General features: G+C 35.9%; 1 protein-coding gene and 1 pseudogene across 1 annotated transcript; both read left to right on the forward strand.

The window, feature by feature from the left end:
- Nucleotides 1-612: 612 nt before the first annotated feature.
- tmem220 (transmembrane protein 220) lies at nt 613-3,235 on the forward strand. The gene is made up of 6 exons (XM_042505661.1): nt 613-724; nt 811-840; nt 935-995; nt 1,289-1,412; nt 2,724-2,783; nt 2,917-3,235. Exons 1-6 carry the CDS (start codon nt 617-619, stop codon nt 3,047-3,049), a joined length of 516 nt encoding a protein of 171 aa, XP_042361595.1. The 5' UTR covers nt 613-616; the 3' UTR covers nt 3,050-3,235.
- Nucleotides 3,236-3,486: 251 nt separating this feature from the next.
- LOC121956811 lies at nt 3,487-9,591 on the forward strand (annotated as a pseudogene).
- The last annotated feature ends 6,151 nt before the right edge of the window (nt 9,592-15,742 follow it).

Raw genomic sequence — 15,742 nt, forward strand, 5'->3', positions numbered from 1 at the left:
GTTTGACACTATGTTGATTATCTGATAAGCGTATTGTTGTAAGCAATAAACAATATTGGAATATTTTACAATGTAATGGCTTTACTTTGCAAAGAAATATCGGAAGTCATATTGCTATCTTGTGGCTAACTTGGCATCACTGCGGGCCTGGCGAATGGATGCTCGATTTGTTGTACGGAGCAGCCAGGGCAGATAAAACCTAAAATTTAATCTGTTGTAGTTTAAATAGAAATAAACCAGTATGAGGTTTTTCTACCCACAATAGGAAATATTATGTTAGATGACAATACGAAAAAACTGTATTTTGATTATAGGACTGTATCTCTTGGTGTGGTGCTGACAGTTATGAAAACCCAAATTGCAAATAATAGTAGAACATCCGCCTATAATGATGATCTGTGGGCCTAAATCACGTCAAAAGGGAGTGTGTGGTTTGTTTGATGAGTGAATTGTGGTTCATGTCCAAACATTTCAGTGCAACATGCAGATGTTGTAGACAAAACCAAACAAACCCCTCACGGCTTTATCAAAGTAGACTTACTAGGTCGGGATGTTTGCTTTCTTCATCTTTACGTCCCGCTGGCCCGGGCGGTGAAGTGAAACGAAAGAAACAGCAATGGGGGAAGTTTGTAAAGAGAGACACACTGACTCATGGATTGCTGTCATTTGGCGAATATGCAACGTTTTCATGTGTTTCTTCTTCTCTCTTGCAACATATGTACAGGTGAGCTTTTCATACATCATGTACTGTTTTTAGGCATCTTTCTAAAATTGTGATCATTAACCTAAAATGTTATGTTTTGACTTTAGATCAATGATCCAGACGCAGGGTTATGGATGGTAATCGTACATTTATTTGGCATGTTTTGGAACTCTTTAGATTTCATTTCGTTGAACGTGGTTTGTTATTAAAACCAGCATGTTTCTGTTACAGGTTGGTTATGGTGTCCCTGCAGTCCTGTGTGCTTTGATTGGTTTGAAACCAAATGTGACAGGTACACGGATCAATTTGGATCTGTAGTGGTAGTTGTAGGAGAAGCAGTATCTTTTATTGAGAATAAAATCCCTCAGAAATGATCCTGAGCTCAGTAACTTTCACTGAACTTCCTTTCCTGGGACAGTTTCTATTTTCCTGTTTTCCATACTTTACATTGTTGAACTCAGCTGGAATGCATTTGTTGCAGTGTTTTTAGCTCCATCAAGTGGCTTTATCATGATGCTACAGTTCAGTGAAGCTGATAAGAAGCTGCAGAGCTGATTTCTACATGTTTTTTTCCCGTCTGTGCAGAGACTTTGCCCTGGAGGCGTGTTGCAGATCTCCATGTGATGATTTCCAGCGCAGTTGTTTCCATGTTGGGATGGAGACTTTATAAAGAGAGAATCACAGACATCTTCCAGCAGGAGGAGGGCAGGTACACTCAGTCTTACTTACCTTTATTGACTGTTTACTCCAAATAAACGTGGAGTCTGCAGCACTGTGTGATCTAACAAGCACTTTGCAAGTCAAAGTATGCATCCATTGCACATTTTTTAAAAGAAGTGTCTCTGATTTCCTATTTTTTTTCACTTAATCATTCTAAAGCCAGGGGGATATTATGATACCTCCGCTCCGACTGCAGTGACAGTCTGACTCGGACCCCTGTTCCCTTAATCAATGGTTATCCCAGCCAGCAATTTCTGTTTTTTAAAACGTTTTGAGAACAGTACAATGCAACCACTGCAATGTTTTATTAACATTTTCAGCAGCAAGTTAGTAAGTTCTTGGAAAGTTCTTCTTCAGAGCATGTTACCCAAACTTTAAGAATAGGGTAACATGCTCTGTAAGCATCAATAAATGTTTGTCTGTTTTACATATCACATTACATTACATTTTCATTAAAAAATGTCCTGTAATCTTAGACCTCAATAACATGCTCTGAATGTTGCTTTTAAAATGTTCTTCCTTTTTTCTCATGTAACATTGTGGGAACAATTTATAAAAAGAACATTCTATGATCGTTCACCTCTCAACATCACAAAACATCCTCAGGACGTTGCAGTTATAATGTTACATCTTAGTCAGCATTTAACCTTATAGGGACATAATTTGAAATGATAAACCCTTCTTTAAAACGTTCTTTGAACATTATATTAAAATGTTGTTGCTAGCTGGGTTTTACTGTTCCCTCTCTTTAGGTCGTTTTGGAATATTTAATCATGATAGTTTAAAAATATGACGTCTAAAAAAAATTTCTGAATGATGTTAAAAGGGAAAGGTAAGGTAAGGGAAGGTATTAAGATTTCCAAATTATTTGATTTATTGTATGTATTAGGTGTAATGTCTCCTGAAATAATATATATTCAGAAAGGTATTTTTTAAAGTAGTCACAAGAAATGTGAAGCAACAGGAAATGTATAATAATGGAAAGATGAGTTGTGTTAATTAAAAGCAAAGAGATCTTCACTAATGTCTGCGCTAAATAAAGTGAAATTGGTGAGACAACCATTGAGGTAAGTGTGTACAGGTATACGCATGGTCATACAGATTTGTAGCGCATAAGTATATATTATATCATTTTATTTTTATGATTAGAGTTCTCTCTATGCTATTTACAGCAGTGAAATCATGATGCACTTGGGGTTACAAACCCAGTACAGACAAAAAAAAGCTCATAAAATTTCAAGTGAATCTGGTTTGGTTAAATAGTAATAATTTATGTTTAATTATAATTTTTCTCTTTTAGAGAATTTTCTGGTCTCATGTTAACCATTGGTTGGCTTCTTCTGTGTCGCCACTCTGGAAGGTAAAATTATATTAAATCCTTATTACAAATAAAACCAATCTTACATAATGTGGTTTAGATCTATTAAAAAGTTGTTTTGTTTTTTTCCCAGTATGTGTTTTGTCCTAATCTTTACTCCACTCTTCTCTATCAGGGCTCCAGTCGGGATACTCAGAGTCTCAACAGCTGTTGCCATCACAGTCTTCCCCTTTGTGGCCTGGCTTTATTACTATATCAATGAGGAGCTGAGAACAAACTGGCCATCACATTGTCAAAATGCTATTTAGATGTGAGCTTCCGGTCTCTTTCTGGCTGTTTAAATATTCCTTTTGTTATGCTCTTTGACTGAAAATCCTGGACCAAGAATGCTGCCGAAGTTAACTTTGTGGCATATCATTATTTCTGACAGCTAAGGTGTATTGAAATGGTGTAATTAAAAATCAAGAAAACTATTTTTTCATCAAATGTTTACAATTATCTTGCATCAGTATTACAAGCTTTGTCTTTAATTTAAATGTTAATTAAAATGTTTTAATTGAATGTGAAGTGTTGTTTTCTTTTTTTAACCGTCAAATTAAGTTCAATATATAAATTATATAAAATATTTAAAAAGTGAGTAATAAAAGTTATGTGTATTTTTGTGTCTTTAGTAAGCTCGTCTGTACTCTGGGGGGCAGTAGAGAGCACATCGACTGAAAAGATCATAGAAGAAGACGTCTACGTAATTTCCTGTGTTCAATAACCTGAACACTGACCTGAGAACAGCCTTTTAAACTCCGAATTAGCCGTTTTAAGATAACACCAAGGTGTAGAGCTGACCCCAGAACAGTAATTTGTATGCCGTATTTCTCCTCACATATCACGTTTTATAAACTCGTAACCCGCTTCCTCGTTACAACAGCGGCTCTGTCAAGGTCCTAACATGGCCCTGAGCGTTTTATATCCCAGCCTGGGATGCCGGTTGTTGCACAGTAACGTTAAACTCTTACAAAAATGTACCCGGAGCCAAACTGTCAGACTCTCACACACTGTTTTACGGAGAGAAACGGGACTGAAACACACACTGTCACCGCGGAGAGCTCCCTGCAGCCTGGTAGGTCAAAGCTAGCTGTCTGACATCAGGTGTAACACCAAACTCCGTGTAGACATTTAGCTAATTAGCGTTTGTGTCAAGTTCGTAGCCACGCTGCTTAGCTACAACACGACTTTTATTCACTTTAATAACAATTTCGAATACATAAAACATGCAGGCTAATATTTTTTTGAGAGGAACTCATTCTTAAAACCTTATTTTTCTATTTAGTGTATCACAATATGTTTTTATTGAAACAGAGCGTCGAAATTTTTGACGAAGCAGTTCTGCAGCTCATAAAATACTAGCCAAAATGGTTGTCTGAATCGAAAAGACACTGAATAGTTTGGAAACGTCTCTAGTTACGTCTCTCCGTCATCAGGGTCCTCGCGGATCCTTAAAAAAGTCTTGAAAGACATTGGATTCATTTATCTAAAATTGAGGTCTTAATGTGTATTAAATTGGCTTATAATAATCTTTCAAAAGTCTTAAAAACGGGCAGACAGGATTTTATGATTTTTTTGTTTCTTACGGTGCCTTCTAAAATCTCAAAATAATTGGCACCTTTTTTGTTGTCAAATAATAAAATAAATTCCTCCTCTTACGTATTCAGTCCATGGCATGTCATGTTTTATGTTACAGTAAACATTTGGCCAAAATAATTCCACTCCTTTAATTTTGGTTATTAGAAAATTGGTCTTAAACTTAATTCCGAGTGATATTAAAAAAGTCCTCAACAGTCTTAAATCTTCCTTGCCTTAACAATTTGAAATTCCTTTAAAACAATTTGGAAAAAAATTATCTGCAATAACATAATTTTATGAGGAATCAACTGTGTTCATAATTGTGTTTATCAAGTATATAACACTTTAAAAATCCCTTTAAATAATAAACTAAAATATATATTTACATAAAATATATATATATATATATATATATATATATATATATATATATATATATATATATATATATAGATAGATAGATATATAATATAAAATATATATTATAAAATATTTTTTTTTACTAGTAATCAACTTAAAAATGTGTGTTCATAATTATGATAACAGTCCGAAACACTTTAAAATTAATTTAAAATAATCTGAAAACATAATTTTTATGAAGATTAAACTTAAAAAATGTGTGTTCATTATTATGGTAATTGAACATTTAATTAGCATAATTCTGATCACATAACCCATACAAGTTAATTTTCTACATTAAAAGAATTTTTTAAGTTTTACATATTTAATTACCATATCTCTGAACACACGTTTAAAGTTTATTACTCATGAAAATAATGTTCAACAAATTCTTTCACATTATTTAAAAGGAATTTTATTAAGCTGTAGGAATGCTGCATCATGCAACACCACCTTGTTTGAATGGAGTTTGGCATAATGTTCAGAAGTATGCTGTCTTTATAGCCACTCAAGGCGAGACATTATGATGCAAGGTTTCTAACTTTAAGCACGTCTTCTTTCTCTCTGTTCACTCATTAACAGGTGAATGTGAGTCAATGGTACACCTGCAGATCAGCTCAGCGGCTGTATCAACACTCCTTGAGAGCATTTTCTTCAATACCTCCACCGCCTTCATCAGGGGATAAGAAGAAGAAGTCTGGGGTAAGTGACAAAAGTTTATGTTACAGTTGCATGGAGTATTCACATGTCCTCACAAAGAAAAAAGTTTTAACAAGGCATTGTCAAATGTAAAAACAGTTAGTAGAGGTGTTATTTATCATGAAGTAGTAATTTCCCTATTTTGCAGAAGTAGTTAACAATAACTGCTTGTCATATATTAAAAGGCCCATACAATGGTTTAACTGATATTGGATTAAAAAGGCTAATGCTGTTCAAATAAGATAGACAAAGGATTCTAAAAGTGGCTGCTTTGTGTACATATTGTATGCTGTCAACTGTGACCTTCAAACTTTTAAATCAGTGTATTAACTGCTATTATGTCTATAGTACTATTGTACTATTATGTCATTTCTCTCATTTGAGTTTTTTAGACCTCTACACCACCAAAAAGATCAATATTTACCTAAAAATGTGGGGTCTTGTCAGATAATTTCACACGTAATTTCTGGGATTTAAAAGATTTGGTGCATTTTGTGTTTGTTTTTTTTTACTGCACTGTGAGACATACGTATGTCCCACCTTTGTGTGACAACATAGTTTATTGTTCTAATTTTTGTATTTGTTATGATTTGATCCTTTTTTTCTTTTCTTTCTACCACAAATTAAAGACCACATATCAAACAGAAAAAAGAGAGAAAGAAAAAAACATTTGGGACTGTATTGATTGTCTGCTATCTATTTTATGCATCAAGAGAAACATTTTAAAGATGCTCTTTGTTGTCGGCATTAATGGACCGGTTAGAAATGGTCAGCCATCATTTAAGCGTAGAATGTTCAACCCCTAGCTCCCCCGTCCACATATCCATATCTCGTCGTGTATTTGAGCCAGGAACTGAGCCCCCAGGTTGATCCCGATGCATGTTTGTTCATGTAAACAGTAAGTCGCTTAAAGCGACTTGCATTTGGGCAACACTGACCTTGTCAAATGGAAAGGTGAGAAATAATAACGATAATAACAATTGTAAGGCAGTATGGAGTGTTTATAGTGCAAATATGCAATGTTTTATTGTTTTAAAACTCTCAACCCCACCTGCTAATGAAATAATGACAGCATGTTCATAGAAATATTTATAGCAGGGAAATTTAAGCTTAAAATGAAACTATTAAGACCTCTAAGGCATGTATCATAATCACTTATACACACAATTATTTAACACAGGACCAACACTATCATTTAGAGTTAGAATCATTCATTTTAGACAACAGTTTGGCAGTGCAATCACATGAACAGCAGTCAGGTTTCTGTGAAGTTTATCATTACTCATTACATGAGCTCACTGTGATGTCTCATTTTAAAAAACCTCATTAGAGTTGGTTAGAGAGCAGAATCTCTGAACATCTGCTTCAGGCAGTGTGGAGGAAAAAAGAGCTTACAGACTGATCAATGACGCAGTTTCCTTGGGAAAAAAACCTCCCATAAATAATATTATTTTTGTTTTTTAATTGTCTCCATTTCAAAGCCTGTGACATGGAAATCTTTAGCAATAACATTTGCTATTGGAGGCTCTCTGCTTGGAGCGATGAAATTTTTCAAGAAAGAAAAAAGAAGAACGTAAGTATTTTACCTCTTTTACTCTACTGTGTGCATTAAGGTCATGTTAATATGTAAAACAGGTTAATAAATCATGGGTTTATATTAGAACCAGCTCATTTCTGTGTTAAATTAGTGATAAAGGGGCACCCAGTATCTCACCTGGTAGATCAAGCACCCCATAAACAAAGGCTTATGTCCTTGCTGCAGCGGCTGTGGGTTCAATTTCAGTCTGTGGCTCTTTGCTGCACGTCCTCCTCTCTCTCCCCCTTTCACACTAATAACTATCTTATCTAATTGTTGCAAAAGACAAAAACTAATCTTTAAAATCAGTTGATAAAGATGCTACCCTGGCCTCCTGTTTAACTTTGCAGTCATTGAAAAAGAGCGGAACAAATCCATCGGGCGACCAGCGCTGGGCGGTCCGTTCTCGCTCATCGATCACAACAACAAGCCCACCAAGAGTGAGGATTTCCTCGGCCAGTGGGTTCTCATTATTTTGGGTTCACTCACTGCCCCGACATCTGCCCGGATGAATTAGAGAAAATGATTGAAGTGGTGGATGAAATAGGTAATAAAAACTTTCATATTGCACAAGAGAAATTTCATGTTTAGTATCCTAATCTTCCTTAAACATCATATTGTTGTTCGGCTGTCCACAGACAAAATAAAGTCTATTCCAAACTTGACGCCGATCCTCATCACCATTGATCCTGACAGGGACACGCCAGAGGCCTTGGCTGCGTATGTGAAAGGTAAAAAAAAAAAAAAAAATTCTATTTTTACTATAATTTATTACACATGGTGGTTGTGGTTCACCAATATGTTTGAATTTGGGAAATTGAGACCCTCATATTTTCATGGATCTTTCCAAAATCTACTTTATTTCCCTGAGAAAAACCTGTCTATGTGTTTGAGCACTGAAGACTAATAGGAACTGAAAGACAGACACCTGCAAACTATAATGAAACTGTTATAATAAAGTCCAACGCTGAAATGCTTTTATTACAGAAATACAACTGGATCAACTTTTCAGCTGCAGCACGTTACTGTGAAATCATTTTCCCTCAAGAATGCTAGCTACAGTTCATATTAGTTACACAAAGTGCAAAATCTGTCAAAAACAGATGGTTCAACAAGTGAGATGTTTCAGGCGTCAGTTCCCACATCAGCAGGTGGAGCATCAAGGGCAGAGAATTTCACAAAAGTTAAAACAAAGTGTCCAATAACAGTGCTCCAAAATGTTATGGTGAAATCTCTGATGGAGTTTCATCATTGCACGCCAGCACTGTTAAACTGGTCAGAAGATGAAGAAATACTGTTAAAAAAGCATCAAACAATTGTTCTGCTTGGCATAGTGTGTTTTCACATAAAAGACCGAGTGCTTTTGAGGAGAATTACTGTCATACTAAAACGTTGCACATAATCTGACATAAATTAAAAAATAACAACAGAAAAGTCGAATAAATACATTTCATCTTCTATATGATTTGCTGTATTAAAATAATGTTGCGAGATCCCAGTTTTGCTGGAAAAAGTGACTTATTCTCAAGAGGTAATGATCTTAACAAAAAAATTATAAGACTAAATTTATACACAGACATGTCTACTGTAACTATCCTCAAATATGTGTCTTCTGTGATTATGTGTTTATCGATTAAAAGTTAGAGTTGAAAAATGTTTAACTTTTTAAAAGCGCTGCGCTCGTCACTGTCACCAGCCGTCCAATCACATCGGAGACGGAGCGGGATAAATACAGCAAAAACCAACCATCACAGAGGACAAATACAAGTGCTGAGCAACATTAACTGGCATTTCAAGCTGGGGAAAGAAACACTTTGGTGGACAGTGGCCTTATTGAAGTACCACCAAAGATTGAAAGAATTTGGTTGGACAAAAGCATATAGACTAACTGACCAGAAGTTTACAGCCCTAATACATATTGTTCATTATTTCAGTTATCAATTATTGAAATATTAAAGATATTTTGCTTTTTCCTCCATCAAGTCTATTAAAACATTATTTATTTCTCAGAGTTTTCTCCAAAGCTGATTGGCCTCACAGGTACGACGCCTCAGATTGAGCAGGTTTCCAGAGCCTACAGAGTGTATTACAGTCAGGGACCAAAGGACGAAGACAACGACTACATTGTGAGTTATTCTGCTCCACTGTTCCTCATACAACATGTCGCAACAGTGCAAGCATAATAATAAGTTAATAAAATAGTGTTGCCCATGAGGTCTCATTTCCGCCTCTTGTTGTCCTTAGGTCGATCACACCATCATCATGTACCTCGTTGGACCCGACGGAGAATTTGTGGAGTATTTTGGACAGAACAAAAGAAGTGTGGAGATCACCACTCGATAGCAGCACATATGAGGAAGTACAAGAAGGCAAAGTGAGCAGCAGACCAGTAAAAGACCACTATGGACCGACAGATTCTGTCCACAGGTGTTAACTTAAATCACTACTGCCAGTTGATATATTTATTTTGACCATGCTGATGGTAATGCGACTGCAGTAACATTCCTTTCAATGAGTGGTGTGCAGAAGAAAACAGGTCTGATGCCTGTTATTGCTTTTCATGATAAGTTCACACTCCTGCTGAGTGGACATAATTTGTAAAAGGCTACAAGTGCCCCCTCTTAAAATTTATTGTACACATCAGCTCCAATGAGCTCAATATCTTTGGTTTCTGATGCAAATAAGGAGGAAATGTCTGAAGACAAATGGTGGACATAAAGTGAGTGAACATTTGATTTTTGTGATAAAATCCAAAATACAACTCTGCTTTTGATATATTTTTTCATGCTCAATAGGCAGTACTTTGCAATATAAAACTTGTTACCATTACATCTGAATGCATCAGTGAGAAACTACTAATCAGGAGCAACTGACAGCCTACAGCACGGGTAGAAGTTAAGACTTCCAGTGGTAGTAGTGGAAAAGACACTAAGCAGACTGCACCAGTTTTTACCAGGATTGTTTTATTTGTCAAAGAACTCATGCCATCCAGATGATTTGACTAATGCTATTTTGAGTGATAGAAGTGACTGAAAACAATGTACAAGAATAAGACCCAGAAAAAGTCTTTTCTTTTTATTTTAAGAAAATGTGTGACTGAAATCAGGAAACTAACAACATTTTTATTTTATTTTTTTAAACTAGACATTTTTTTCAATGCATACCGGTTGATCTTACTGAAAATATTCTTGGAAACAGTAATTAAGTATAAATCTTAATTTATGTTTATGTTAATTGTACTTTATATCTGAGTGTGAAGTTAACTTGAAATTCAGCTGTATTTGCTTTATTTTGTGAAGTTGTTAGTTAAAAATGACAAGTGAAATTTTAGCAACTCTAGTAAACTAAGTTTGTCTAACTTAACTGGATCATGACAAAGGATTTGGCATGATGAAGTTAGGAGATCGGTAAGAGCTGTTGTCTTAAAATGTTGAAGAATATAAGAATATACAAATATGACTGATTAATGTGCAACCAGCAGAATACAGATATATAGCACAGTACACTTGGTTTACTAAAGTTGCTAAAACTTAGAAAGATTGACTTCACAACTTCACAAAATCAAGTAATTACATCTAAATTGTAAGTAAATTCAATTGATATAAAGTTAAACATGAATTAAGACTTGTAGTTATATATTTTCATATATGTATATATATATATAAAATTTTTTTTTTCTTAAAATAAAATCAACTTGTTAGATTTTACAGTGTATAAGAGAGCCTGAAAGAAAACACAATAACAAGCCACCGTCAGAGTAGTGTCAGAAACCTTTTTGTTTGGTGGCAGCTGTTCTCACTATTAAGCCACAGGTATCTATAGAGATGGATGGATTACTTAATTAATCCCAATGGGAAATTAGGATCAATATCTTCTTGGAAATAATTTTCTGGAGGCCAACAATTTGTACAATTAGCCAAACATCACAGAGGATATGGAAACTTAAAGCCCTTACTCAGTTAATCATTGCCCTAAAACTATCCATGCGATCCAATTCCCTATTACCGCGCTATTTAGTATGCCCCAAAAAGATTTGGAACATCCTATCTCATACTATGTCCAATGCAGTATGCCAAAATGTCCTACAGATGTCCTACTTGATCCGGTCAGCTGAAGAAATAATGACAGAGGAATGCATATGTAATTTAACTGTTGTAAATATAAAATGTAATAATCTACTTTGTATGCAACTATAACTTAAAAATCAAACTACATACATAGAAATTGACAACAGCAGAGCTCTCTGGTTTGACCTCCGTCTCTGTCCAGCTCAGTGAATGGCCTTTTGTTGTAGCTCCGAGGTAATTTAAGGTGACTTTGTTTGGATCTGCTGCGTTCCATATGGGATCCCTTTTCTTTTCACTTAAAATTTCTCACTAAGGACAGCAACAGATATAAACAAGAGGGACAAAGTTCAAGGCTCAATGTCATTATAAAGTATGTCCAAAATTGTATGCATACTCCATCTAACAACACATTCTTTGCAAAGGTAGCTGCACTATGTACTGAAAAAGAAAAAGTATTGGATAAGGAATGCAGTGTTTTTAAGTCAGTTGCAGCAAGACAACCTGAACATCATGTTAAAGGGGAACTCCACCTAAATTATGAATTCCAATATGTTATTTCCATCCGTCAATATTTGTGATCATGAGCTACTCTCTCTCGAAAAGCCAGAAATCAGAGAAGAAGGTTACAAACATGTGATGTTATCAAGTGTAAAGTCTGGAGCTCCATTGACAATGAATGGAAGCCACGTTTTGGGATTATACCCATGAGCTTTATTCTGTTGTAGTGTTTTTGGTGCTGAAACAGAAAATGTTCCCATATGCTCAAAATATTTTCCTGGCTGATACGATACGCTGTCCAGACTTAAAACCCTATGACATCACAAAATTGAGTTTTAGCACTCTGGATTTTGAGAGAGTTGTTGGTTACTACTAATATTTTTGGGCTGTCTAAGACTGTAGGAATAGCATGTATGAATTTTGAAAATGTGCATATTCCCCCTTTAAATGTGTACATAAGCCCCTAGAACTACCTTCTATGTTCACATTTTGGAGAGTGTCAAATCTCCAAAATGTGAAATCCTCTGCTTTAGCTTTTCGCATTTAGTAAGAAAGGCTGGTGGAAACATTTTGGCGCAATATATTTATATATTTTTTTATATATATTATATATATAAGACTGTATATATATATTTTATGAAGAGTGAAAATTGAGTGCATGACAGCATTAACAGCTTTCGCTTTCCCACTAGACATGCATTTACATAGTTTAATAGTTAAATTTTAAATTCCTTTTGTGGTCAATCCTCAGTCAAGTGCAGCAGGTTTTAGGGACCGACAAATGTGTTTGACAAAGGCAGCTTTATGATGCAGTATTTACCTTTTTGTGAGATAAACTGTGCACTAAGTACTTGGTTTCTGCAAAAATCACTTTCTGTTGGACTGAATATTTAATTCAGAATGCTGCTCTTTTAGTTCATTAGTGTTGTCAGGAAGGCTGAGCTCACCCATAATGAGTAATTGCTTTCAGACAGAAGTTAACCACAGACTGATATTATCATTAAAAGCCTCTGTTTGCTGGAGGAGGCTGATGACATCCAGTAATAGTTTGTTAGAAAAAAAAATACGTCATTATATTAATATTTAAGACCTACATTCAGAGAAACATTACATTTATTCTAACCTGAACTGGCCACCAGCCAGTATTGATTTATTAATATCTTGTCTGCCTGCACACCTGTTGTGTTCCTCCTTTAGAAATTGGATTAGAAAAGCAAACACAGCAGTTGTCCAGCAGCCAGACACCATGCTCATTCTTGGAGGAGAGGCCTTTCAGCGCGGACTGCTGTCACATGGAGCACTCAAAATGGAACAAATTGATTTCTGGATTGATTAATTTATTTTAAAAAAGACCTTCATTGTCTTTTATGAGACTTTATTCTGTTTGTTTCCAGGCGTTTCACTTGAAAAGGTGTGTTTCAGGCCGGATAGATACATTAAAACAGGTGTAAAAACAAGTTGAACAGTGGCTTTCTGAAAATGCACTTTAAATTTAAAATAGTTACTTCTGAAATTTAAAGTTAAACTAGATTAATTTCAGCCCCCTATGTTAACTCTCAGTAAGAGTATGTTTGCACACCACACTGTGAAAGGTGCCAGGATTTTTAAAAATAAGCATTTTGGGAATACTTGGTCGCTGTCTTGCTGAGCGATAATACGATTAATATCACTTTTATATCTGTACAGTGAATATAAAGCTACAATTGGCATACAATTAGTTTAGCTTAGCATAAAGATTGGAAACAGAGAAACAGCTAGCATGGCCATGTCAAAGGTAACAAAATCCACCTACAAGCATCTCTAAAGCAAACTTAACATGTTTTACCTCCTTTCTTAAATCTGTACAAAAACCAGTAGAAACTGTAGTTTACTGTTGAAATATCTTTAAAATAGCTTAAGCTAGTTTAACTTTTGCTACACAGTGGCTACAGTATTAGTATAGTACTAAAACATTCTGTAACAATAGCATAAGCAAGAAGACTGAACTCAGAATGACCGTTTCACTGCTACATCTACCTGAAGTTTCACAACTTTGGCTAACATTAGCTACCAGAAGCTACTTTACTAGTCACACCAGACTAAGGGCTACAACAGTCAAACCCATGTATAGTAATTTTGATTATTAATTCAGTTGTAAGAGGATTTGTTTTAATTTACCTACATAATTACCATAATTACTTAAAAATGCAAAGTCTTCCATTAATCTTTGGGGGGAAAAAGTCACAGTTTGTTTACCTTCTGTGGTACATATATTGTATTGATTGCTTTTAATATAAAATGGTACATGATTTCTTGAAACTCCTAAAACTTGTGAAAACAGACAGTAGTACATTCTGAAAGGTTGAATTTTCAGCCAAAATAGTTACAAGTTTAAAAACTATTATGGCCTCACGTTGTGTTAATCATTGCACACTGACTCTGAAGATTTTGTCCATCACTAAAGTTGGAACAAGTTTTATTTTCTGCATTTTTTCATATCCGTCAAAAACCAGAAACTTGTTTAGCCAAGAAGTAGCAAAGAAAGTCTGGCCAAACCTTTGGGACATATTGCCTACATTGCAGCAATATAGAGAAACGGCAGAAGTGGACAGGGGGCCAGTGAGAAGAAGTGAAAAAATATGGCAAATTGTGATTGAAATCTTAAACGACAAATAGAGGGCAATGTTGGCCTATCCAGAAATGCATAACAGCAATGATGCTTAGCGCAAATTCTTGGCTGCACAGTATCATTTCATTTTAACCCTAATTCAAGTAGCCGCTGGCAGAGAGTGGCTACAGCCTGGAGGTAACTCAAGTGGAAAGAAGCAAGGGAGCAAATACGTCTTTCCATATTGACCCAAATTGCATATTTTCACTAAAAATACAGCAAGAACAAGCATTGGACCCAGTGTGTAAGATTTCTATGAATAATGATTTTTATTAGATTATGGATTTAAAAAATGCATACAAAAAATACAGCCTTGAGTTGCCAAGGCTTTAATTTTGTTGTACAGTATAGAGTTCAGCTCAACTCATGCCCATGATGTGGTGGAGTCAGACAAGATATGGAAACGACACTATACCAAAAACATTTAAGGGATGAGCCAACACCTACTGCTGTTATGTTTGTATGCAACGAATTTACGTTTACTGCCTTGATACAGAAGGAAAGAAGGTTAAAGATCGAGACAGCACAACAAGCTCCCATTCAGTTATCTTATTGTCAGTAGATGTAAATTATAGCACTGTGCTCCTCATATAAAACATCTTTCAGTCACTTCTTCGTTCTTGTGAACATAAACTGCAACAACCATGAAAGTGAAAACTTAACTGAATTTGGATTGACAGCACTATTGATCTGTAAGGCCTCTAGGCTCCACCAACAGCTCCCACAATCAGCTCACTCGTGGGCAGATCAATCGGGCTGTCAGTCCAAATGAAGTTAAGTTCCCGCTTTCATGGTTGTTGAAGATAAGATTCACAAATGTCACAGATCAGTGAAGAAGCTGGATTTATACCCTGTCCAGCAACGTAGTCTGAAAGTGACAAAAAACACCTGGGTAACATGTAACAGTTTTGTGATCAAAGGAAACCTGGCATGATTGGATGTTTTCCATCTTTTCGGATGTGCTCTTTCATACTTTCATACAGTGTGTGGTTTGCAGTAGCTTTACTCCCAGGCCAGTCCTTGTCTCCCCCGTTGACCCCCTAATCCTGTGCAGATGCACCCGTCGTCAGATCTATTTTCCCCCAGGGTGAGGCATCAGCCTCTCTACCACACTACCAGCTGATGAGGGATTTTCTCCCTGCTTCTTCTCTTTCTTGTCCCGTGACCCTTGAATTCACATCTCGTGGCCCCCTCACAGTCAAACGTCTACACAAACATTTGCTGTCGTGTCGAGACGTGACAGAGGGGTCACCGCACTGTACAAGTCTGCCTGCCTGGGCCATGCTTGTCTACCCGGAGCCAATTATAATTGCAGCTGTTGCCAGACCTTCAAGTGACATTAAGAGGCTATTAAATCAGCACCAATTAGACTGTCTGTGATGCACTGCCAGACAAAATGCCCACATCGCACAGCTCTTTCCCGCTAGAATACCACATAATATCCCTTGCTCTGAGGAAGGTATTGCAAAAATCGAGTTGTTTGAAAGCAACGTAGTGT

Source organism: Plectropomus leopardus, chromosome 17 (assembly GCF_008729295.1).
Source record: "Plectropomus leopardus isolate mb chromosome 17, YSFRI_Pleo_2.0, whole genome shotgun sequence".
Lineage (NCBI taxonomy): Eukaryota > Metazoa > Chordata > Actinopteri > Perciformes > Serranidae > Plectropomus > Plectropomus leopardus.